Consider the following 27,630-nt stretch of genomic DNA (forward strand, 5'->3'; position numbering starts at 1 on the left):
AATACCACAGTCATTAGATGATTAGATGAAATAAAATTCTCATTTAAACATTTTAAATGCATATATTTTATATTTTCTCTGTGCAACCTACATTTATGAAGAAAAAAAAAATCCCATCATCACCTGTTGCTTGTGTTCATGGAGTTCAACATTGAGTTTATGGTAATAAAGGGAGTTCTTTTTCTTTCTTTCTTTTTTTTTTTGGTGTCTCATCAAAGTCCTGTTTCCTACACATGAACCTTCAGGAAGGAGTAGTTTTACTGAGCTGGTCCGGTCGTATAATAATCCCAGTTAAATATTGCTTCAGGATTACTGCAGCTCTTGTTTTGCAAAAGGCAATCTTCGAGGAGAGGCCAGAGGTCATCCGTCATCCTGAGATTTCATAGCTTGGGTTTTTTGAAGAGTCCTGGAATCTGATCTGTTCCACAGTGTTTCCCCCCCCCTTTCCCTTGTGATGTGCGAGTCAGTGTGGATATGAAAGCAGTGGGCCTGACTGCACATTGCCGCTCGGGGACCTCTCTCCTGTTTACAGATGCATATTTCGCTCTTCACTTTTGTTGACTCTGGAGTCAGAGCTCAGACTCGCACCGAACGGGGCAAATAATATAAATGATTTAATGGCCGATATCAGCAGTGGGAAAGAGCAAAACCTCCATGTGAAAGAAGAAGGGGGGGAGAAGAGAAATAGTGTTGACTTTCTCAAGTTTTTCCTCACCCAAGTTTTTCCTCACCCTACATGATCAATCTTACGGTCAACTGCCACTGCCTCGTGTAATAACTCTATAATTTCTCTAAAAATCCACAGTTTTTTTAAAATCTGAAATATCACTCACTTGGTTTCCTTGTATGAAACATGTCTTCTTATCCCATTCATGCACCGAGCTGCACACATGTGGCTTCCAAACCAAACGTGTAGTCACAGAACACTTTAAAGCGAGCACCACATGTAGTAAGAGGAGCACCTGAAACTGCAGTGAGTGAACGTATATCATTCTGCAGAGACAGACAGAGAGAGAGAGAGAGAGAGAGAGAGAGAGAGAGAGAGAGAGAGAGAGAGAGAGAGGCTCTAACGTCCATGTAAAGTTATAAGAAGTAAAACAAATCTGAGTGGAGGAGGTGAGCTTTGAGAATACCCCACTTGTTGCTTTAAATCACACATTTCATGGAAAACGTTCTGACTTTCAGTTTAATCAGAGGTGGGAGGTGTAAATCCAGTGAAAGCAAATTAATTCGCTATTATGATAATTAAGTAACTGGTTTGAGTCTGTGGTTTAAGCTTTTTTGAGAGAATATTTTACAAGTTTTACAAGGAGCACTCTCACTTGTAATGCCATCAGAGTTTTGTCTCATCCATGTAAAAACTACAATATTTATGTTGGCATTCAAACACTATAACAAAACAATGCATTCAAACACATTTCCCATGGACAAGACATTAGAAGATGCTAATTTGAGGTTTGGGAAACATCTCAATCTTCATGTAATCATATATTTTGGGCCAATAACCCACAGAATAACCAACAGTGGAACCATAGTCAGTGTAGCTCTAGTTCAAAGCTCTTTTCTCAACCATCAGCATCAGAGATGCATCAAAATCACCCTGCCACCCAAAAAAAAAAAAACCCACACAGAGCGTGGTGTAAACCATCACACTCACATCTCCAACACAACAGTGTGCGTGCGTGTTTTCTCCCCCTCTTCTTTTATCCCAACTCTAACAGCTGGCTTCATCTCCCCCCCTCTGATATGAAACTCCGTATCCGGTTTAGACACTTTACGAGGATGTCGGGTCGTTTTAGTTCTCCCGGCCTTGACTAAATCCCACATCCTTTTTTTTTTTAAACAGAGGGATGGTGGCAGTGAGGGGATAGGGGGCAGCTCGTTTCTCCCCAGTGCTGTGATGCAAATGTAACCAAATACCAAAACGAGGGGTTAAAAAAAAAAAAGGGCGGAAGGGGGGGGAACACATGTTGTCCGACAGGTGTGGAGGTGGCCTCCTGTTAAACAGAGCTTATTGCAGGGATGGTGACTTACATTTGAAGCCAACACATCCACTAAGGCTATAATTGAAACTTAAATCCATATATTATGTGTATTCTGCATCAGCACCACCACTTAGAAGTGTGGTCCTTCGATAACAGCGCCAACACGTGTTTAAGTGTAAACAGCAACGGAGTAAAACTCAAAAGACAGTTAGGATCATGATGCATTTATTCTCAAAGGACATTTACCCTTGTGTTTGATACAGGACTTTTAACACGAAGAAATACAACCATGAAGCAAATCGGTGTTTGCTGAATAAAGAGGCCTATTATGTGTCAGGCAGAAGGGATCGAGCAGCTACTTCATAATAATTTCATATACAGTATCTTCTTTTTTTCCCCCATTCATTTCACAAATTCCGTACTGCAGCATGGATCCAAAGAAAGGATCATTAAAAAAAATATCAGTCATGTACAACACACAGAGGGGCCCCTATACAAATAAATACAGAATATATACAGCACACACACAGTGAAATGATTACAACCCGATGCTGCACTGATCACAATCATCACTTCCTGATGTGCAGTGAGTGCGACTGGTTTGAATTTAACACAGGTAAAATATTGTGTCCATCACCTGGTGATGAAACCCTGAGGCAGCAGCTGAGCTCCTCAGAACTTGTACAGTAGAGGTGTTGAAATCTCTCGTGGAGTGGTTTAGCTCTGCAGTGTGAGCGGTGAAGCCGCGGCTGCGAGCGGAGCTGCGTCCTCCGGGTCCCTGCGAGGCTTCTTACAAGTGAGCGCCAGCAGCAGCAGCATGGGCAGGTGCCACAGGCTGCAGAAGAACAACCTGCGGGCGCTGTCGCGGTCGCCCTTCTGATAGAAGCGAAACGACAGGAAGCTGATGTACAGGTTGATGGGCAGGGAGATGAGCGGGAAGGTCCAGAGGGTGACGTCCAGCGCGGGCGCCAACGTCGACAGGCCGATGAGACCCAAGCTGTGGCGCAGGGCCACCCGCTTGCACATGCCGGGGTGGGTGACGGACATCATTCGGTAGCCGCCGCGGGAGTAGTCCTCCCTCAAGTTCCAGCTGAGGGCGTTGAAGTGGGGGAACTGCCAGCTGTAGAGTAAAGCACCCAACAACAAAGCACCTGGGATAAAAGGAGCAGGGAGAGAGGATTAATGATGCAGACTACAGAGTCTGCTTCTTTAACTCATACTAAGCATGCTGATACTACACAAAGTCCTGACATAAATAGTAATTTAAATTGGAGGGAAAAGATAACAATTATTAATCTTTCAATGGTTATTTTAGTCTATAAAAGAAACACATTTGTTTTTATTCTAAATATGAAGTATTCAATACAGTGCTTTAACCATTCCAACAGCTAGTTTCCAAAGTAAATTCCGTACAGTGATACATAAACCTTCTGGCCCACTGTAAAATATAAAACTTCAAAATACTTCAAGAAGCAGAAAGGCAGCAGTGTTGTGTCTGACGTCTTCATTAATGATGTCATATTCAAACCCACTGTATTTTTCCTTAGGTTACATCTTGAAAGAAAAATGCATATATTATGGCAATTATTGTCTCAACGCTAACACGCTGGCTAATAGAAACATGTTCTTTCATAAAAAATTACAGTCATTATTAATAATATGGGTGAAAGCAGAACAACAGGAAGTTATTAAACATTTAAAATGTAGCTCATTGCAAAGGCTGAGCCACAGTAGAGTTTATTTAAAGAAATAACGTCACTTTTATTTGATATTAATGAATATTAACCCTAAGTGTTCCTCAGGGATACGGCAGCAACACGATAAAAACAGTTGCCTTAACAAAACACTCCTCTTCACTAACTTGACTCCATTCATTTACATTCATTCGGCAGATGCTTTTGTCCAAATCCACTCACAGAAAGTGTATTCATACTCTGCAGGAACACCGAGGAAGGACAACTAACAACACTACAGGGATTCTGGGCTATAGAGTATGTAAATAAAGCTTTATGTAGTGTGATGTAAGGGCAGGTTGGAAAGGTCCCGATAAACCCGGCGAAGCACAACGATGGTGTGAGAGCGAGGCGAAAACAACAATGTGGCTTCGTTAACTTGTGCTGCAGCATTTATTTTTTGATTAGTTTTATAGTCCATTATAACTGCCAGTTCAAATACATTCAAATGACAAACACAAGCAGTGTTGACCTTTGAAAAGTTGGAACCAAGTCAAGTTTAATGATTTGAATAATAATAATAATTAAAAGAGTTAATTGCCAGTAATGTTGTGGAGTCATTTTTCTGTAATTAACTAATTTGTTAATGGATTACTTCCTTTGGCTCTAGATTAACTGCTGTTGAATAAAAAAGTCCCTCGCAGGCTGTTGAGGTGTAGATCTTGTTGCGTGTCAACAGACTGTATCTCAACTCAGTGGCTCAGTTTGAAAAGTGACAACAGCGATAAAAAAACCTGTTATAATTGCTCCCAAAATGAAATTAAAATGTCATTTTCTTCCAATAACCAAACATGTCAGCACTAGCTAAACACATGAGGCCATTAACAACACATATTTCAACTGGTGACTTGTACCTGGCTCCAGACACCCGGTGGCAGCTGTCCAGCCCATGATGGGAGGTATGGCACCCACCAGTGCCCCCACCCAGGTGTTGGTGATACTGAGCCTCTTGAGTGGTGTGTAGCAGCATGTGTAGAGAAAGATGTTGAGGGCCCCGAGGAAGCCAGTTAACGGGTTAACAGCCAGCGTGAGCAGAGCGATCCCAGGTACGCCACACGCCAGAGCGAAAGAGACTGCATGGAGGGGGCTGATGTAAATGAGAAAGACAAGAGAAACAGGGCCAGAGGATATGAGCATCAGATTTATAAAAACGCACACAAAGGATAGTTTACAAGAATTTTTGGTGTTGTTTTTACGTATAAATAGGAAATCACGGACGAGTACACGGGTACAGGCACAGACAAAAGGTGCATGACTTTCATTGCGACTGTGTGATAATAACCTTTTGTGGACTTGTGCACGCATCAGATCGGTCAATGATAGTCAAACATGTTCCCTCATAAACACACACACACACACACGGATGCCACACACTGACAGTCAGTGGACATGCATGGCTTGATCTCAGGAGGCTTAGAGGAAGCTCATCTGATAAGAGTTTGTTGGGGATAAAAGTAGTCCTGCAAGATGAATAGCATGTGCACACAGCGGAGAGATCAAAACGAGCAGAGGAAAACCGCTGCCGCTCAGGCTTTTACCCGGATGAAGACTTTGTCCTCCTCCTCCTCCCTCTCCTCATCTTTTTATTGAAAGCAGCAATGGCAAGGTCTGGTTCAAATTCACCAGTAAATGCTCCATAAATTAAAGAGAGGGCAGATTAAAATCTTGACCAAATGCAGGCCTTTTCTTCAAAAAGCAAACAGGGCTTTTATTTTGGTGGTGTGGCTGAGCAGGGGGATTGGTACATTAATGTGATTAGTGGTGTTATGTCTGTTTTATGTGGGCTGAGGTGGGGCCGTGCAGGCTGGGTATGGGCTGTTGACAGTCTGGCTGTGGGCTGGCTCGGTGGGGGGGCAGGGGGGAGGGAGCGTGTCACATGGCCCCGAGGTGGGTTCACCGGCCTCTGCTTAGAGTCTGACAGTCCCAGCCATAACGTCAGGTGGGTAAAGTCAACACAGAAAACCAACAGTGTGGGCAGCTGGTGAGAAACAACCAAGGCCATAGATCAACATGTAAAACTTGACAGATTTACGCGTTGATTTACAGAAACCGGGTGATTCCACTTAAAACTTTGTTACCTGTTATATAGTCCAGTAGTAAAAAAAGATGACAAGGCAACAAGAAGCAATTCTAAACTTTCCAAATGTGTAATCCTGGCCAGTAACGACTATACTGGGATCAGATTATAGAAACACAAACCTTCTTGCAGTTTTTGTGGAATCATGTGATCATTGAGGATAAACGCTGATAAATTTCTCCCTGTATGTGTCCATAAACATGTAGATTGGGGATTAGATTAACTGCACACTCAACATTGACTGTAGTTCTCCCTCACACTCACAGTGTGAGAGTGAATGTTTGTTCATCTTTGCCATGGACTGGCAACCTATCCAGGATGCACCCTGCCTTTCATGTGGAGGATGAAGAGGTAGAATATGGAAAAGATAAATGTAGACGAGTTATTATATCTGCGCTGATAGATGAACAGGAAAATTAAACAATTCTCCTTCAAAGCACTGTTGACATTCATGAATCAGCCATTTTAATCAATGAGTTTGACGATGGAAATTAGTATAATATTTTATCAGTAGAGCAAACAACTAATAACAAATGGTGTGATATGGTTGAAAGAGCCACACAAAACTACACAATATACATAGAAGCACAATTGTATCACTATTAAAACTAACTGAGCCAGACTATGACTGAACTGGTCCAACTCAGTCAACAGCCATGACACACAAATCATGTCCGTCTTTAACCCGAGAGACTGAAAACTGACCTTCTGTGTTCGTCTCTCACTGTCTTGAAAGCAATCCAGCATCATCTCCACATGTGGAAGCCTCAAACCACAACAAAGAATGTGGAATTATGGTCCACATTATTTTACCGAAGACCAATAAAAGGTTGGGAAACACTATTGTAACCCAGACTCAAAGGGCAAAAAACTATTTTGGAAGCTGACATCATACGGAGCAGACAGACTTTGTGCAGTAAGGCAGATGTAGCGGGAGGAACATCGTTCGGCTCGTAAAAGAAAAAAAAAAGCCTTGTTCTGAAAACAACATGGACAATGTGTAAAATGTGTCCTTCTCATGCATTGTTTGACAGGAAGGCCAAGCCTTCCATCTGTTTGCTGTCAGCAGACAGAGGAAGAGAGAGCAAGAGGGATGGAGTGAGGGAGGCAGCATTTCTGTGCGTCTCACAGAAAACACCTCTTTTTGGGAGACACTAAAAGCCAGACAAGAGGCTGTGTTTAGACATTGACGGAACATCTTCGGTGAAAGCTAAACAGCAGGAGAATCCACTTTTAAATGGTTTGTCAGTGCAGAATTGCATGTGTTAAGCTCCTGCCGTGATACTTGTATTCAGTCTTAAAGTGACTATGTTGCTGGTATATAATAGCAGGCAACAGAGGTATTTAACTTCCTTTAGCTGGCTGCATGTAAATTGGACCGCCAGTGACAGGCATCCAAACCTCTTATGTCAACAAGATGCTTGCGTTTGTTTCACTCGAATAAAATGAAAGACGAGACGGGAAGCTTTTCCTGTAAGAGTGAAACGCTGCCGACAATGGGTGAAGAGGACAGGTGGTTCGTGTATCAGTGAATATTTGTGTATCTGCCCGCTTCCGAAGGGTGGCAGTCTTCCAAGGAGTTGTAGGAGCGTGTCGATGCATGCAGTTCACTGAGCACCAATACAGAGGTTATCTGTCATCTAAACAGTGGAGGTAGCAAAGTAGGGATGGCCAGGTAAACTACACCTTAACCTCAACCTCATCTCTCCTCCTTCCAAACCTTGTAACAAGCTCACGTTACACGTTACAGGTGTAAAGCAGAGGGTGGTCATTGCTGTCTACTCTGGTGACATAACTCAATTACCAAAGCTGAAACAGAAGTGTTTCAACAAGTACTAGATGTGTGGTAGATAAAGTTGATCAAAGCATCTTCCTGTATGATTTGTGCACAAGGCAGCTTGGACGGCCAAGTTAGCCGTCTCGTATCGTTGTCCAGGAGACTGTACAGAACTGAACTTGAACTCATGCTGTGCTGTTGCATCTCTTGCTCCCGCAGCATACTCTTCAGTTCTTTGTCAGTCTTTTTTTATGGTAATAAAAAGTACAGCTGGGGTTTATTTTGTGCCAAATAGCTCATACGGATGACCATGAGAAAATGCTGTGAAGCACCATAAGAAGACAAATGTACCTGATCTGTCCACGAGCAAGTGGACGGTTCTTCGTACGGTTCATGTTGGAGTCGAAAGGCACCTCGAAGTACTGTGGAGACAGAGTAACAAGATGTTAATGACACAAAACACACTCATGGGGGAAATGTCCAGTCTTTTTCATGCATGTTACATCTCCACATACTGCAAGCAGCAATGAAAAGTCCCCACACTAGTTGTGGTTCTTGCGAGACTCCTACACTGCAGCTCAAAAGCTATGCGTCTATAATTCAACAATGAGTTGAACAGGTCAGGCTGAGATACAGCGACATACACTGACAAACTATCTAATTCAGTGTCGGCATGCTCTCTGATGTCACGCTTGTTAACTTCCGCACAAGTGTCTGTGAGATTCATAAATTCAGAACAGCAAGAGCAGTAGTGTATGGGTGGAGTAAAGAGACTTCCACCACAGCTTCCTCTTCCAAGTCATTCTTTGCCACATCTGGAGAGAAACAAAGTGGGAAGAGCTGCTTGCTTAATGCTCACCCTGCACTTGAGGAGTAAATGAACTGGAGGTGGAAGTTGGGGGGCAGCGAGCTGTAGGGTGGTGGGGTGGTCGGGGACACAAGTATTTGAACAAAAAAAAAACCTACTTATACTCCTGTTTTATGATCTACTCTGGAGGAGTATGCTTCAAAGTGCTCCCATGAGATTGGAAATGTGTGACTTAAATGCAAACACATGGGGTGCTTATACGCAGGAACTGGATAATCTCTCCCTGTGTGCGTGTGCGAGCGTAAACTCGCATAGATGTGCGTTTTTGCCTGCCTGCAAGAGCCTTTAACTAATGAAGAAAACAGATAAAGCACTGACTACTCCAGCTCCATATCTTCTTGTATATCATTCACATAAAAGGTCTACTAAACAGATAATCCACTTTTCTCTCCTTCAACCTTACTTCCCAGATTTACTGCACGCATGACACCTAAAAGCCATCATATTATTAAGAACCCTTTGGTGGAAGGCAGTGCCTTTCAGATGTACATATTTCTATTTTGAAGAGCATTAGAGTGGGCTGCACCAATAAGATCTGGTGCGTGTGATATGTCACAATTTTGAATGCCACCGACACAAGATCAAAATTCCAAGTAAAATAATGTGTCCTAATCGGATGAGGCAGCAACCGCAAAATGCATAGTCAACAATATGGAATATGACTGTCAAGACCATACGTCATGTTTCAACATACATGGTTTAAATGAGTCATTTGTGGACTTCCTCTGGATTTCAAGCTTGAATGTAATTGAGCTTCTCCTTTGAATTATACTGAAGGTAAAATTAGCAAACGTAATGAAAGAAACATTGCTTTTGAAGGTGGTGTCTACCACACATAATAAAGTAGGCAATATATATATATATATCTCATTTGGCTCTAGTTAGTGCTAAAGTTGCAGTAGCACTAAAACTAATAATAAAAATAGAGGAATAAGCCCTTTTCTTACACTCCAAAGAAAATATCATGCTTCCATTTCCATCTTAGCTTTGGTTGTCATTGAGTACAACCTATTTGGGTCTTACTGGACGCAGCCAGGGTAAGGCACAGCTGTGTGTGTGACTGTGGGACCCTAAGGCCAAGACTGAGGTGTTAATTCTATTTCCTGGGTCAGGAAATGCGTCAGGAGGTCAGGGGCCGCATGAGAGAGAAATACACTTTGTGGCCAGGACAGAGCAGAGCTGTGCTGAACCAAGGTTGAGGCAGGCCCAGGGCCAAGCTCGCTGCACCACTGCTCACATAAAACCTCCACTTAGTTTCCAATAACATCATTCCACATGAAAAAACAGACAGACCTGTGCACTTTGCTCCACAGGCGTATGAGGCACCTGCACCACAAATAAGACCAAAGAAGAAGTTTGCAGAGGGAGAAAAGAATTTCACACATTGAACATGTTGTGGATGATTTTGCAAAGTGACAATTTTGATGTCGAAGTCACTCAGTCGACCATTTCAGTTTGCCCCATTCTGCTTTTGTTCATCCCTCTCTGATTTTTAAGCTGCAATATGTCATCTGGTTCACATCAGTCCCCCCTCTCAGCCCTTGTCATTATTTCCACCCAATACTGCCATATGTTACAATGATGGTATTAAATTAATTGGGCCATTGGTGTTTATGTGCTGCTACAGGTAGGTCTGGAGGTCTCAATGCTTCAGAGAGCATCCGTTTAAACTTCATTAATTTTCACAGGTCTTCAACCACAGTGAACTGAGGTAACTTGACTGTAATTTACAGACAGTATTTGGTGGTTTAGCAGTCTCCGGCAGAGAACCACAAAATTAAACGCATTTACTATTTTACAAAGTTTTTTTTTTTTTTTCAGATTGTGATTTAATCGAGCACTTATGCCATCTGTGTTGTCAAATTAACATGAATATTGACAAAGACGATTGTCAATAGGCATCTCTATCGCCATGTATTAGCACATTTTCTGAAACAAAATTAAGTGTTAGGGGTTTAACAAATTAAATAAAAAACAATTGTTAGAACAATTCGTTTAGCTTTCACTACAACTCAATTTAGACATATTAGGTTTTTTGCATATTAAAGTGTCCCCAACTTCAGTTTCCACTGTGGTGAATATGCACCATGTCTTTTTAAATAAGTGGCATACAAAACAAAAGTTTTAAACTGGTTCAAGCTTCAGGTGACTAACAGTCCGAACAAAAAGTTTGGATCAATACCAACCCTATAAATCAAGCTCAGGATAAACATTACAAAGCAAAGTGGCTGGCGAGAATGAACCGGAAGTTAAGGCTGCTGCTCTCAATTATGGACACACACACAAACATATAACTGCAGGGGCAATTATCTGCCAGATGATGAGGGGTGGAAACAGGCAAGACCAAAGTGTGAAGCAAGGAGGAGGGAGCTTTAAGCTGCCAGATCCCCAACGCTATTAAAGAGAGAACGTGACCCACTGCCTACCACCATGACTCAATCGATAACAGGCTGCAGGGAGACATTTCCTATTCTCAAGTAGAACAAGATAACTTGGCTTTGTTTCTTAGTATGATTTATTGTGATGCCAACCCATAAATTGTACCTGTAAAAAATAAGGGAGGGTAAAGGTTGGCATAGAGTAGTGATGCAGTAACTACACGCCATGCATTTACTGTGTCAACTGGAACGGCTGGAGTTTACCTAAACACAGGCACAGGAATACATGCAGCCAAAGCAGCTGTATGGCGTTGGTTCACAGAAACATCAGCTGGCCTAAACAGCACATCTCTCTCACTTCCCCGAGGGAAACACAGGTGCACTGGCAAAACCGAACAACGTGACCAAGTCGTCATTTGTTGGAATGTCAACTGTTTGCACACAGGAATAAAATGGCAGACCCAAAAACTCCAAAAGGCTGGGTGCGAGCCAATTCGGATGAGAAAAAAAAGCTTGAGAGCTCTCAAAGCCCCTTAAATTCTCTGATCAACCACTTGACAAATGAGCAGCCAAAGATTTACATAGATTAAGCTGTCCTCAGAAGTCATGTTGTTTGTTCTGGCAGGCATTCATTAGTCTTGAAGTCAAATGAAAGAAAATAAATTGAGCTAAACAAAGCACACAACAAGGCACATCACACACAAAACACACTGGTAGGGCAGAACTATGTTGTTTCAAGGTGTAGTAGAGGGAGGGCTGCTGTTCCATCTCCAACATGCTGTTGATGTCTCTTAAGTCACTTGAATAGTCTTGGAGGTATGTGAGCAATGTTGTGATCTTGTAGTGAAGAACCTGTTGAACACTTCTAAAGCATTCATTAACCTATTAGCACCTCTGTGTGGATTGTAGTGAAATAGTCAGAAAAGAGGAAACATGAGATAAATGCCAGAAACAGTTGCGACATGTGCCATGATATGGATTCAGTATAAAAAGGACTGTAAAAACAAAATCTTTCTATGGAAAAACACAACATTGAAATTTGGTATTGAGACAGTAAGAAAACTATCACTTCATTACTGTCAGTGAGAAAATAGAAATGTATTCCATATCATATGCAGTGGACGTGAGAGGTAATAACAGGAGGTAGGTCTGGGATGCTAGATATGGACAGCTCGGAGATGTTGCTCATTCTTATCATTTGCGATCCTTTGACGTGATGAAATGATAGGGTAATAGCGCAGCTGGTGTGATTAAACATGAAACGGCTACGATAGTTTGTACTGTTTAATTCATGAACAAGGAAATCGAGTTTACAGGGCAAAGCGAAATGACATAAGCTATGATCCAGACATCCAAATTTCTATGTCTGCACAGTGACACATGCACATGTATGTAAACATTACTTTAACCTTCAAAAGAATGTAACTCGCCAAGTTGAAACTAGCAATACTTAATTGACTTCTAAATACCAGAGTAACTATACAGTATATAAACATCTTATTTTCTTCCTTCTAGACAACAAGGTAGAGGGTGCAGTTCTCCATCTGACCAAGGAGTGGACCATGTCCCCCTTTCTTTACAGTGGTCTGTGTACAGCCGTTGGCAGCAGTTCAGCTGGCACCGCTTCTCTCTTGATTAATGGCCCAAGAGTGAGACAGTGAAGCGCTAAACTGTCCTCATGTTAATCAGCCAATTCATGCCGTGCAGAGCCACATTGCCTCTGCCCTACCAATAATCAGTCCTGTTTGCCCGTGAAGATATTGGAAGAATCTGGGAAAGCACACTGCAAGGCAGAAACATGCTATGCTGTCACCACGCAAGCCACAAAGAGAGGGATAGTGAGGTAAAGCAAAAAGAGGATGAAGACTGAAATGGAGTAAATGTGGAGTATTATTCTTACATTTCGCTTTGCATGCTTTTCCCCCTGCTCGCCTGATCAAAGTCTATTTCTGTCCTGCACAGACATCTTAAATCACTAATACAGGGAGCCTCAGTGAAAATGTGCTTTTTGTTTAAATGCGATGCCATAGTTCATCATGCATACCCCCTGTCATATCACATCACTGATGTCATCATTTATCTTGCACCAGGACCAAGCCACAGTGCCTCCTAGTGAGAGGGAGGACTCTGATTGCAAGTGAAAGAGAAAAATATTCAGTTCCAAAATGTTTATTTAATGTCACAATGTAGAACCTTTGGACTATGCGTTAGAGCTAAATATATGGGAGAAATGTACAAGTTCTAAATATTAATCTTAATTTTAGTATACTTTACCCCATTTTTATTCCACTGTGAACATATCAACTATGCAAACATTACAAATTCCTTTGTTGGTGAGCTAGCCAACCATATCTCCAGGCTCTGTCTGATAAGTTAACCCTTTTATTAATGAGGGAATTTCACTCCAGTTGCTATGAACTGTGCACATACTTAAGTGCTTTATATTAAGCTTCAAAAACTGTGGGAAAACATATCGGTGAAGAGCTGAACACATAGAACGGGCCTGTGTGTGGTCACTTGTTTAAAGAGAAATAAACAGTCCTTTCCTCCATCAGTGGGCATTTGCAAGTTACTGTGAGGGCGCGACTGACATGACAAGTACTTTGAAAGCCTCTCAACAGTTTAGGTGCAGTTGGAAAAGAAGCATGTGCATGTCGATGTGTATGCTTGAGAGAATGTGAGTGTTTAGATTTTTTTTTGGTCCACAGCTGTGTCCAACCACAAGAAGCCTGCAATGATATGACTGGCCCTGAATATTTTGAAGAAATGTACCCTTTGGAAGTTAGAGGTGATAAGGAGAAGGCGCTTATGAAGGCCCTCGCTGTTCTCTCGAACATGACAGCAGCCATCAGCACCTCTGGAATATTTGTATTTGCAGCAATGACCCATAGCAAAATTCAGCCCCTTGATCTAGGCAGGCTCATTCAACAAGCCATTCAAATCCAAATGAGCGCCTTACAAGAAGACAGTAAGGTCTACATCTGGGTTTAGCTCACAACATTACTTTATAAAGATATTGAACATCTTCTTAAGGTCAACTACATACTAATGAAAGTTAAGTTGGAAAAAAAAAGTATGAACTAAAACCAGAACAGCCATGACATTAACTGTACTGAAAATAACAAATATAGGTCACAGGTTCGATACTACCTACATATAGCCAGTCCTCCAAGGTAAGTTTGCCTCTGAAAATACCTCCTTCAATTTTCTGCTTGTTAGAGTGTTCTGGAAACTAGACTTCTGTTAACACACATGCATCTCAGCCTGCTGGTGAACAGAGTATGCACTGGGACAAAGTACAACCTACTTCTTGACCCAAATAGGAAAAGACAAATAAAATACAGGGTTCATGTCAAGGGTTTGCTTTGAAATTGCCTCAAGAATTATCTTGAAGCATCTTTATTCTACCATGAGATTGGGTTTTTAAATAAGGAAATGTGCGCCATTGCCAGCTTTCCTGCGATTTAAAGTAAAAACTCTGTTCAAGACGTCTCCTAGTGTGCTAACCCTCTTTATTTTTAGCTTTGCACTTTTGAGTGACAGGAAATGTAATAAGGAAAAAAACTGAACTATGTTTACATGGAGGCAGAATAATTGCTAATGAACCCAACACAAGGAAGACGGGTGATAAACAGTGGCAAAAAAGCAAAAGCAGTAAATAAGTCCTCTACAAATTTCATTCATTTTCACTACAGTAAATTGGAGGAGACTGAACAGGCTAGCACAATTCCTGTCAGTCTTTCCTCCTCCACTGCTAGAGCTTTGCACACGTAGACCCATTCCACTTTTCCCACTTTTCCACTCAAGGGTTTACTAGTTAGTTAGTCGAATTGTTGAAGGAGTGAGTGTTGTTGGAGTGAGCTGTTGTCAACCATGTGTCCTCAGACCGTAACATAAATTGTTCCTGGCAGGATGTGGCATGACACAGCTTCCCTTCAAGAGTCTGAATTGGGAAAGTAAGCCCAGGCTGAGAGGTTGTATATGTGGCCGCAGAAACAAAAGAATTATACTAATTTATCACAGAAAATTGGAGCACAATATCCTACAAATTCCTACACTAAATATCTAAAATGTAATGTAATTTGTCAAGTAAATCTATATATTAAGAATGTAAAAGGCTATGGGATCACATCTTACAGTGAACTCAAACTTTCCTTCAGCAACATTGATTTTTGAAGAGGAAGCTTTTTGTCTTCCTCAAAAATGAAAATGAAGATAAGCAAAGTAAAAAGGACCCACGTCTTCAACAACAAAGGCAATTTCAAAGTAAAGTGCCATTTAAATTGTGGGCTAAAACCAGTCGTTACAACAGAAGCATAGAGAGGTGTAATTTAAGTTTTATAAGCACAGCTCAGACAACAGATATGTGGAATCCCTCGAATCGGTTAAAGTTAGATAAAAGATACAGACATATGGCTATAATCACTTAATGGACAAACGCCCAGCTGTTAATGGTTTTCATATTGATTGAAGGTGTGTGGGTGTAAAATGAATGGGTACACAACAGTGGTTACTTCCTCCTACTTGAATGGCTGTGCAGTTATATTAAAAGTTTTCAGAGTAAAGCACGTATGTGTGGTTTTATGGTCTTTTTGTGCATTAATGGCTGTTGTGTTGGACGCACGTGGGGAGACAGACAACACCACAGCGGATGAGCACAATGAGCTTTTTGAACTGGGTCTCAATGATCATCCAAGATCTCTTTTATCACATGGCCAAAAGTATCCATGAGATGGAAAAACTAAATGCAGTTTAGCTTTACCCACTAATCTAGGGAATGCATAAGACAACACGGGCCTTAATGACAAAAGCCACTTCAAAGTAAAGTTATAGAGTAACACTTAGGGAGATACGTCATTTTTGTTTATGGGCTGACAATGAAATGCTCTATTTTGCAAGCTCTTGGCTTAAAAGAGGCTTGGTAAGAAGTGAAAACAGTGATTAAGATATCACCATAAATGAAGAGAGAAAGCAAAGTGTGGCTTTATGATCTCTTTGAGATCCCCAGGTGGGGTTAGCATTGCCTCGTATCAAGTGCCGAAAAGCATAGGTGCAGTTAAAACTTTGTGACTGGTAATCAACAGTTACTACATGACAGACTGTCTGAGCCTTTTAACCATCTGAAACGGAGGTCCACACCCGATCCAGCACGAAGATGGGACTTTTGTGACTGTATGATAAGGCACCAATATAAACCTCATTAGGTGGAATGACACAGAAAAGCTTTGAAGGAGGAGTCCACACACAAAAAGGGACATTTGCCAACAAAAAAAGCAACAAATTATTTTTTTTAACTTGTGATGCATAATACTGAAATTCTTCTCCTGCTAAAAATAAGAGACAAGAACTGTTTTGTAAGAAGCACCAACGGTTTTGGGAAAGCTTTGGTATGGGTAACCATCTTGTTTTCCAGCCATGATGCCCTTGCCCCTGAAGCGTCTATGTTTGAACCAAATTAGCATGCAGTGTTGGCTCACAGGCACATTATAAACAGGGCTGCTTTTGTTAATTATCCACGGATCTCAGTATTACAAAGAGTGTTCCCTACTTGCCTTTGGCCAAGTTACCTTCAGATAAAAAGGGCAAACTTGCTCAAGTTTCATGGAAAAAAAACCTAAAATATACACAAATACATAAATGTGATTTTTCAAAAAAAAAAAAAATGTGATGGTTTAAATAGATGTCATTTCCAGAAGAAATCAAACTGAAGAATTATTACTATAATCAGCCCCCCAAAAACACACCATTCTCTACTTGTTCATTGTTATCGCCAATACAATCAGAACAAGAGCTTGTAGTGGGTGTAATAATGAAGAGAATAGATATCAGGGAGCCTGGGAGTTGTCTTTGTGTATCTACATGTACAATTACCCTCGAGCAACTTAACAAAAGAAGACAGGCCAAAAAATAGAGGTCTAAATAACTTTAACGTTGCAGCTCAACAGAAAACAGAAGGACATTTCATGAAATGTGCCATTTGCCAGTCGCTGATTTTATTATAGTTCAGAGGCACACATCAAAACACAATATATATTTATCTGACTGACATTAGTATAAGAATAGACGTTCTGCATCAATGCCAAGTTAGGGGTGATTTGGCCTAAATGGTTCAATACATTATTTTTCTTTTGGGGCTATATTTTTATATAGGTTAATAGTTTGGTTGCACTGTTCAGCAACTTGCAAAATAGTCAAAAAATTGTTAAAATGTTAAAAAATGTTAAATGTTAAAAATGGTAATAAAATCTTGATTATGATTTTACTTATATATAAAAAACAAGAAAAACATTCAGGTTGAGGCTTGGCAACAAGAAGAAGAGGAAAAGGGAAGATCAAGAACAAGGCAATATTACAGTTGCTAACTGCAGTAAAACACCACAAGAAGTGGATTGGAAATCGCTGAATGAGTATGCAAGCCTATTGGCCAAGTCTGCTAATTTTCAGCAGGGCAAAGGAACAATGAAAAGAGGAAAGGGCCACTTCTAAAAGGAGGGCATCGCCAGCAACCCTTTTAATCACCAGCTATAATCAGCTTCAGTGTGACACTAGTGCAAGAGGGACGGCTTGTCCTCTAGACATTCAGGGGCCTTTCAGTGTCTCTATTGACTGATACCTTCACCAAGCATCCTGTAGGTGCAGCTAACTGTGTTTCAGTGGGAAAGAAGGTCCAGAAAGCTTTAAGAAAACTAACACCAACATAGTTTAAATGAGTTCTCATGGCTGCTTTGAGCAGCAGGTAGGTTAAACTCAAACAGAGTTTAACATTAGTATGCTGTACAGTGACAATCTATTGGCCATTTCAGACTTTTTTCATTTGCTGAAAACACTGCCGCAAGCAGTAAAACAGAAATCACTCGAATCAGGTGTGTCCTGTCCGGTGAAACATCAACAGCTTGCGTGAGGTCACTCATGCAATGTGAAGTGTAGAAATGTTGTTGGTGCCAGACAGTGCTATGGTGGGTGGTTTCCCCTTCAAGTCTCAATGGTGCCTGCCATCACTTTGTTATGCCAGTGAAGCCCATAATCACAGTGTTTTGTCAAAAGCTAAAGGCTAATCAAGGAAGTGTTGAGGAGGGGCTCCACCTGCCCATCACTCAGATATGTTCATACCCCCGGGTGAAGGCAACTCCATTGTGGTGAGGTGGGTTTGCCCAAACAAGTCAGACACTTTGTATGTGCAGAAGTGCATCTCTTGAGTGTGATCTTCACAAAAGACTACGCCAACTCCGGTGAGAAACCATAGTTTCCTCTTTTTTGAAGTTATTTTGTAGGTATGAGTGCAGTAAAGGATCTAAACAAATAGAAAAAGAATATGTAATGTACATATAATTATTAAAACCATGACGTGATTGGTGTTAACAGAGTGCTTTTTATATTTATCAGAATGCTAGCAAGTTATCTCATATCGCAATGTGACTATAATTGAGTTCTGGACACAAAATCTTTCTATACGATGTTAACAATATATTAAACATGTATAGTCTCTGATTCCAAAGTCAGAGGATGCAAGCTTTATTATTTTTCTTTATTAAAATATTACAACTGCATCTAAATGATGAGCTTTGAATTGTGATAATATTATGTTAATGCAATTATTTTACCGAAAGGTACAACATAATTCAAATAAAACCTGAGGTAATTGTGCTTTTCCCTTTACAAGCATTTCTCTACATTCACTGTACTATAGGCAGGTTTTACTGAGTGTATGAAGTGAGCTGGTATTGTAAAGATCAGCAGGAAAGCTGTGCTGCATAAAATGAACTACAAGTATTTCATTAGCCTGCTGTTGTTGCCTGCCAACACTCTTACAAATGAATTGCCTCATTCCATGTCCCTCTACTTTATTAAACATGTCCTTTACTTTTAAATGTTTCAATCCCCTAATCGCAGTACTATGACTGAAATGTGCAAAATAATAACAGACGGTGTAAATGGCTACATTATAGACAGCTGGTTTTGGACTAATTGAACACCAGAATTTTATCAGCATACTTTAACACTGATTTTCACAACACTCAGACCAATCAACTGCAACACTGATGTGAGTCTTCTAGAAGGAAATTGAACAATTTGCGTTATGGGGAGTTGCTTTTTGTCCCCATAATATATCTGTGTTTAGATTTAGGCCCCCACAACATGAGTAATTCCTGGAAGGAACGAACACAGACACACAACATTAATTATTATTATTAATATAACCATATTCAAGCCTGCCTGGCAACTGTGTTCTCTCGCTTCCTCTGTGGCATTATCTTGGGGCTATTCAGTAGTTGGATTTAATCTCAATAGCTATCAGAGGACAGCATCTGCCTCCCATTTGAGGCTGCAAGAGACCCAGTTGTACAGTTTGAAATGGATGAGCACCCCACAGTTGACAAATACAAAAGGCTTGAAAGAAATTAACTATTAAACAAGGCGGGAGTTAAATATTAATTTTAATCCAGTACCTAAACAAAGATACCTCCATGAAAATCCGTTTCGTGCCATGTCAATGGGCAATTAGGGAGAAATTTCCATTAGTGCCTCCATGCCTAAATAACAAGTTGGCAGCTCATCAAAACAAAACTATCAATGTCAAATATCAACTTGCCATTTTGTTTTCACTAAGCTCCTGATAAAATGATTCAAAGAGTGTAATCTGAACTAAGGATGGGATCATATTTGTGTGAATTCAACTTTCTGATGTATTTGACATTTAACATCAAAAACCCCTGGAAAAATACCAACTACATTGCAAATTGAACAAATATTTTTAACTGGTGATTATAGAATGTAACTTATGTAACTGATATGATGAGCACAACTCATCTGCCAAAAGATATCTCAGGGAAAAACAAACCGCACAATGATGTCATCATGTTAAAGGTATTCTGTTGAAGCCATATCCTCTGTCACTACTTCTCAGCAGGGAACAGACACAAATCCAGTGGAAAGGTTTCACTTTCTTTATGGAGCGCAATGGTTTGTGGTTCTTTAGTGGTCATGAGGTCTTGTTTCAAATAATGATACCCTCAAGAGGTACCATGCCCTGTGAGGTACCCCAAACTACAACAAGAGGAGATCTACCCTTGAAAATTGCACTGACAGCCTTGACTGTAGAGGCCCAGCAATTCTGCCTCCAACCCAGACAGAGGCGGACATCTACCACTTAATGTGCTACTGATGGGCCACTATCTATACCTTCAGTCTGTCAACAGCAGCAGTAACAAAAAATGTATATGTAGCAAGCAAAGATAACAATAGCCAGCCATCCCAGACAAATGTATACTAAATCCCCCCAAAATAACAAATACAACAAGACATCACTAAAACAAACAACCAAAGCAAAAAGGAATATCTTAAACATCCTACACCTAGACATTATTAGAAACATGCTCACTTCGTGGCTTGGCACGCTGGTTGTAATGAGGACACCACGACATGTAAAGTACATCTTTAAAAAAGCAAAAGCATGCTGTCCTGTTATTGACCATCTCATGATTGGGAGCTTACGAACTCAAAAAACAAAGTATCCCATGCTGTCCCCTATAATTGAGGTTGTTTATAGAACGGGATTGCAACTAAATGTATCTGACAGAGATAGAGCTAAATCTCAGTCCAAATGCTACAGTCAAAAACTAAAACCCAAATACATTCTGACTGCAGTAACACAATACATTGCTGTTATGATTTAAGGCTTTTTAATCAAGCCAAGCATACATATTTACAGTTCAACAGACTCAATAGATTTATGCATTTCACTAGCTATGCCTCAGGGGAGTATTTAATTTGTTTAATACCAAGGGAATTTCCAAACTTGATTGGGATCAAATTCACATGGCAGCACACCAATCTGACCTCCAAATACTTGGGTAAATATGATTAACAACAAGATGACTGCCACTGCAAACCATGTAGTGATAGAGAGATTAAGACACCAACTGCTAGAACAAGCCTGCACTGTGCTACCGTGTGCTTGAAATGGTAGAAAACAGTGTCAGTGGAGGTGACCATGCTTTTATAAACTAGTAGTAGCATTTATAATGATATTTCTTCACATTGATTGGATTAAAACAAAGGCTGAAAAAAAATCTAACACATTATCACACTGTTTTGATAAAATGATTGTCTGTATAACCAGTGTTCAGTGTGTGACCATACACTTGAGGGTAAGGACCAAGATGCTCTCAGAAGGAAACATGCGGGAGGATAAATAATGCATGCCTGCACACGACAAGAGAGCAGGGTGTACCTGCGAGTGTTTGGAGTGGATGTGCTGGGGGCTTGTGGGGGCTCGCTAATGCGTGCCAGCCTCAAGACAGCTCACCACAGGAGAGACACAGACACAAAAGAAAAGTCACGGTCATCATTGCGAAAACAGGAATGACACTAGGCAGCCACAAAGCAAACCAGCTTCAACCCTTATCAAAACAAACACACGAGCAGACACGGTGCAGCTTGACACTCGAGACGCTGTCAAAATAGTGAAGCGCAGTGTATTTGACAATAAACGCCATAACAGGGTGTTTACACTGCAGGGGGGCACAGATTTCCTGGGGGTGCAGCAACCCCTGCCTGCAACTCATCTGATCTAATTATCCAATTAGCTGAAGTAGTGGCCAAAATGGAAGGTGATGATGGCTGGAACACCTGCAGAGGTTGTACTCGGTGTGGGGGCCAGGAGACCTAAAGACCTTTTCAGCTAATGTTAGCGATTTAAGTCTACCCTATAGGAACAGAGGGAAGTCTGTCGTGGAAGCTTTGCTATGTCTTTGAACAGGCTGAGCCATTTACAAGTGTTACCCCTTTCTTTACCTGAGCACCTCCATAAAGGTTTTAATGGCAGCCTGAGTAGCAAGATTGTTTCTAATTGCCAATCCATGAGATCTACTTTAACTGGAAACTGATATAATTACATCCATTTGCGATTGGAACTAATTGTTCTTACTGTCATACATGACAGTATTAGCGTTTTGTACCGTGATGAGAAACTGTAGTTAACTTGCCATTGTTACGTGACTGCAAGTGCTTACAACTTTCCATCCGTTTCCTCAGTAGAGTAACATTTTGAAAAGAAACCACAACATTTCTGTTGGCCCTAGGGGCATGTCCCACATGGGACAAAGAGCAGCCTTGGCTTTTGACAGCACTACTGAATGTCTGGCTGCCACTTTCAAGAGCCAAAGCATTTTTTTTCTCCCTCAAGACATTTTCCTCCTTTCCTCAAGGTAATTTGACAGTTGTGTGGTCACATACTTGCACACTCCCTCTTTAGATGGTGAGAATTAAGGGATTAGGGAGGAACAGTGGATTCTATAGGAAGTGATCTTAACTAGCGCCTTCCTCTACTTTGATATGGTTGTCAAGATTGTGTTTGATTTTTCATATAAAAAGACATCTAGCTTTGATCACAACTAACCACTAATGCACCAGTTCTTTAAGATGAAAGAGAGAGAAAAGGGAAAAAGAAATATTTGGCAGATGATCTGAAGGTAGTGTTTTTCTTCACCATTCCTTTTTTTCCCCCTTTTTCAAGCTTATGAAAAACAAATGGATGGCCAAAGTGTTACCAGGGAGATCGGTAACATACAGGTGAGGGCGTGTCTTCAACAAAAAGAACCGAGAGCCAATCCTGAGTTGGTTCATTGCAGCAAAGCAACAGGCAATTACGTGTCACACATGACATCCTTTGTGCTACAGTGTTTGTGTAATTACAACCCAGGAAAATGGCATTCTTCACCCAAACAAAGCAACACCAACAACTTCTCTTTCATCTAATGTAGTATGACATATATTTTTCATACCAGGCATACCAGGGATACACTAGCTGACTTTGTTTGTTTGGTTTGATGATTTCATTCAAGTTCTAAGCATGTGAGCTAGTCCAAAAATACCGTAAATCCTACCATAGTGCTCAAGTGTAATGCAAATTTAGCTGAATAAATCCCATTCACACGTCATTAATATCTAGGGGACTTCATACGTGTGGTCTACTAAAAAAGTGGGTGTTATAAAATAGCCTGAAAAACACCTAGTTTTCCAAAATATTTATGCAAATTTCCTTTAGGTTTTCACACCACTTGTGTCATTGATAAGAATAATTCACACACAGCATCCGCTGTGAATTCGGTCCATCCTTCACCTTTGCTGTAGGTTTGAAAACTAGACCCAGAGAGAGGAAACAAGAGAGAAGCCCTGAAAGGCAAATAACAATGTTTCTATGAAATGCGACGCCATGCTGTATCCTAACCTCAGGCTGAATTGGTGGAGAAATGAAGAGTGACGGGACTGATGTGAGGGTGGGCCCACAGATTATGGAACACCCACGGTATGAACAGTGGCTGCCGCCTCTTACATCACTCAGCGCTCTGAATGTCTTGGAGCTCGAGTCGGGGCTACTCTCTTCAGCACGAGGAAAAGGGGCATTTTTCAAATACCTGAAGAATATTTACACACCTGCTCAGTGTGCGGTAGAGGTGCACAGCTCTGTTAAAGCCCACTGAAATTTTACCTTGAGCAATTGACTGACTGACACTATTCAGGGCAGGCATGACAGCAAAAAAACAACAACATTGGGTTAACGTGCAAATTTGTATATAGACAAAGCCCTCTGAGGTGAAGCACAGGTGGGGGTTGGACTGCACCTGTGGTGTATTTGACAAAACCTCAGGTCCAACATGATCAATACGAGTACAACTTGTGTTTGAAAACAATACAAACAGCAGGGGAAACAAGCCTGTTGAGGGTAGGCTTGAGCAGGAGATGGAGAATATGCCCCAAGGGCAAGAACCTGCCATGTAATCATGGCCGTTTCCAAATTACAGACCAAAGACAACTAAGCAGAGTTCAATGTAGGCAGAAGGGTCAAACATTATACTAATATTCTTAAGTCACAGAGTAAGTTCCAATTTACAACGTCAACACCAGAAAGCAGAGGGAGGCTCTACTTGTTCTAGGTATTTTAAGTGTGTTGGTACACTCGCTCCCCTTTGTTTATAGCTTAAAAAAAGCTTTGAGCAGAGAAATAATAACAGCGTTACAGACAGCTCAGTGCATTTCTGAGACGTGCGGCAAAAGAGGAATGTAGATTGGTGAAAAAAAAATTCACATGTACGGGATTTTTCAACATTTTCTAAAAAAAACAAGTAAACAAAAAACACATTAAAAGGACAAAAAGGCTAGCTTGGACTACTACTCATTCCTTTACTTTTCTTTTAGCTGCAACAACAACCAATGTGAACTTTTTGTTTGTTTTATTGGGGTCTTTGTAGTACAAGATTAGATATGGTCTAATAATGTGAGTGTAATGATATTAAATATTCTACCAAATAGATGTTCTTCAATATAACTTCTATGGTGTCACTGGAAATGCATGTGGCGTGCAATGAACCAAAGACAATACATATACATGCTGAAATAGGCATGTGAGGTCTTGTTCTCAGGATGACTGACCTGGTTGATGGAATTGGCACAACAAGAGGCGAGGCCTGTTCCCAAAGAGGCCACAAAGAAGGTGAATGGATCAAAGGGCACTGGAGCCATTGCATAGCCAGCTGCTGCAGTTGTAACCACCAATGCTGAATTGACAAAAGCAACAATATTAGAAAAGTAACATAAAAGTGTTTATTTATGTTTATCATATTAATGTAAAAGCTGTTATTGTAAAAGCCACATTATGTCCAGCGTTTCTAAAGACACATTCTAAAGAAAATGCAGATGGCCAATAGCTCCGAAGATATGAAGGAACAAATTACAACTGGAAATGGGAATTATGCTGCACCTTTCAGCAAAGCTGAGACAGTGACCCTTTTCTTCAGGTTCTAAATGTTTTAATTAATTTGTGAGATTATTATTTGCTTCACCCACCTGGGTTATCTTCCTAGTTCCTACATAGTTTCAGTAATATATGCAATTGTGAACATTTTCTTCAGAAATCAATTTGCAAATAGCAAGAGATGTACTTTTTAAGTTTACTCTACCTGTAAGCCTGATTTTGGCCAGTCTGGCATAGATATCCGGTAAGAGGTCCCTTTCAAACTTCAGCTGTTTCCACTGTCTGTCCAGACGAGCATCCTTTGCCTCATCCGTCTCTAGGTGTATGTGTGGAGCTTCAACTGTGTGGGACACCAAATCTTTTTCTGCCACCGCATCTCTTGTAGTTGGGCATATTTCAGGCTGCGTCTCAGTGGTGACAGCCTCCGAGTGTGGCGCAGGGCCTGTGACCACAGCATCAATCATAGGTATTCTCTCCAACTGCCTGTCCAAACCATCGTCTCTCTCATCCACAATGGGGAGGATACGGGTCTGCTTCGGGATGGCACGCTGACGAAGCTCACTGTTATACTTTGATACATACTGAAAGGAAAACAATGGAAAAACAGGTTATTCACAGATGAATACTATATACAAATGCATTAATAAAAGCAACTGAAATAATAATAATTTTTAAAAAAGACAAGGCATAGCAAAAAAGGTACCTGGCGTTTAAGGAAGCAGAGATGCTGATACGTCGACAAGTTTGATGGATCGCTTCTGTGCAGCTGAATAAGGCTGCGAGCTGTCTGGTTCCACCGGGGGACAGCGTGAACTAATTTCTGCTTCAAAGTGGAACCAACCAAAACTGCAAGACACAAAGTAAATCATCAAACTCAATCATCAAACTCTATAAATATTGCTTAGTCAGTTTGATTAAGTCCATAAAACAATGTACACATGCTTGCTTGACTCAAATGAAAAGCACGAAAATTCAAAGTGAAAAAAAAATCATCATAATGCTGTAAACACCAGCATGTTTATGGCTGTTGAAGAAACCAGAGATATTAAGAATGACTAAATCCACAGTATATGTCCAAGCTGCACAAAACCTGCTGTAAAATCGATACATGTGATATATGAAAGGTAATGGATGAAAATAGCAAATGATTGTATTTGTTGCACCAAGAATGGCTGCAGCTGATAATTAAGTAATACTTCTCTGTATCATTAGTCCTTACAGCTTTGGAACAATGTTACTAACGATTTCAAACGTGTTGCTAATAATATCACCATGTGCAACAATAATGATTCAAGAGAATATTCTAAAACTCCAGTTTAATGCAGTGCGACAAATATTACACGAATGTATTACCGAAAGCAGACTTGTTATTGTCGTACCAAGCCGTCACGTAACCAATATAAATCATCAAACATTTGTGCTCGCTTTCCTTGTTTTGACAACAGATAGTAACACTACAACGACTGCATATGTAAAACGAAAGACAGTCATTGAAATATTTCGTTAGCTGAATGTAGAGCTGACCTCCGTATAAGGTCACTGCTGCACTCCAAACACGTAAGGGGGTTAGCTATATGCTAAGCTAGTCAGCTAGCTTCCGTCTTTGCTGCGGAGCTTGTATTGAAAATGCTTCAACATTCAACGGCGCGTTAATCCGATAGTCCCGTGTTCGCCTGGCGTTACCTGACAGCCTGCAACACGGCGCTTTATACATGTTTTCCAATCATAAAGCCGGTCCCCGTTTCGTTCCCTTCACATGTAGTGAGTCGCCATTTTGACCCCGTTCACTCAGTCATTCACTTCCGGTTCACACGACGACGTGACGACAGCACGTCCATGTGACTGCGCTGCAGCAGAAACAGCAAACCTGAGGTAAGTGTATAACAACAAAGTGTTTTACTGGAAACGGGTGGATACGAATATTTGCTTGTTTCATGCTGTCATTATCAATCGTTCTGAAACGCTTTGTGGAATGGTTGAATACAAAAGACAGGGTTGTATACATGATAATTATATTGTTTGGTGTAATCATAGGGAACATGGAACTTGACCTATTGATTCACGTTTTCCTTATTGTTGACATATCTTTATTTGATTTAATTTATAAAGACTACCCGTATTTAGAACTATGTATAGAGTCCCTCAAATTAATAAAATGCATTATTATTATTATACTAAAACATGTGGATTTGTCTCTGTGTGCAATTTACAGTAAAAAATAATTTGCATCTCTGACCCCAATTTGTTGTACAATTTGTGGACATTATGTCCAAAATTATATGTGTATATTATGAAGTTTTTACATTAAGATTACATCTACAGTTACCTTGACCATGTCTGATGTGGATCCAAGGACCGTAAATATGAGATTTGATATTTAGAAATGGGTAAATGGGTTTTGGTTAATACTGTACAGCATGTGTTCTTCCCATGTCACTGTCATACCGTTGTGAATTAATGGAACATATGAATACAATGGAGTCATTGTTCATGATAAAAGCAATAAAATGTAATTTTAAAACATCTATGGTAAAAATATATATATATATATTGTTTTCTAGAACATATTTGATTAATTACCTAAAGATGACTGACTGAACAGAGGACACAAGAATACATCTGCTCCGTCTCTCATTTTAGCTTAATATTATCAGTGATTTTTCATAATTTTTCACACAAGATCATGAATTGTTTATAAAAGTATGCACCATTAACATTAAATCAGTAAAGAAAACACTTCTACAACTGCATCAAATGTGTTTGTTCTGGTTTGATGCTATAGATTAAAGCGGAAACATATTCTTCACCTTTCTATTATTGTTTATTTTCAGGATTTTTGTTGTTGTACTTGAAGCTGTTCAGTCTGTTCTGAATGGCAACACTGTAATATGTTCACTTGTAACACACACCAGTTGGAGTTTTATGCTTTGAGAAGTCAGTGTATCATTGGCCAATAAATCTGTGTTGAAGATGGGTTTCATTTTATTCAAAATTGTTGTCTAATTCAATGTCTGGCCTTTTGCCCGCCACCCTTGTGTGTCCTCTGACTAGCCCTGCTG

At 40.5% G+C, this 27,630-nt stretch overlaps 1 protein-coding gene across 1 annotated transcript; it reads right to left on the minus strand.

Annotated features, from left to right (window-relative positions):
- Positions 1-2,311: 2,311 nt before the first annotated feature.
- Positions 2,312-26,354, minus strand: cox10 (cytochrome c oxidase assembly factor heme A:farnesyltransferase COX10). The gene is made up of 7 exons (XM_083904202.1): positions 26,255-26,354; positions 25,275-25,417; positions 24,777-25,152; positions 24,250-24,374; positions 7,924-7,994; positions 4,573-4,805; positions 2,312-3,136 (listed from the first exon to the last, which is right to left on the minus strand). The coding sequence occupies exons 1-7, from the start codon at positions 26,283-26,285 to the stop codon at positions 2,703-2,705; spliced, it is 1,413 nt and encodes a 470-aa protein (XP_083760328.1). The 5' UTR covers positions 26,286-26,354; the 3' UTR covers positions 2,312-2,702.
- Positions 26,355-27,630: the final 1,276 nt, after the last annotated feature.

This window comes from Microchirus variegatus (assembly GCF_963457635.1).
Source record: "Microchirus variegatus genome assembly, chromosome: 17".
NCBI classification, from domain to species: Eukaryota; Metazoa; Chordata; class Actinopteri; order Pleuronectiformes; family Soleidae; genus Microchirus; species Microchirus variegatus.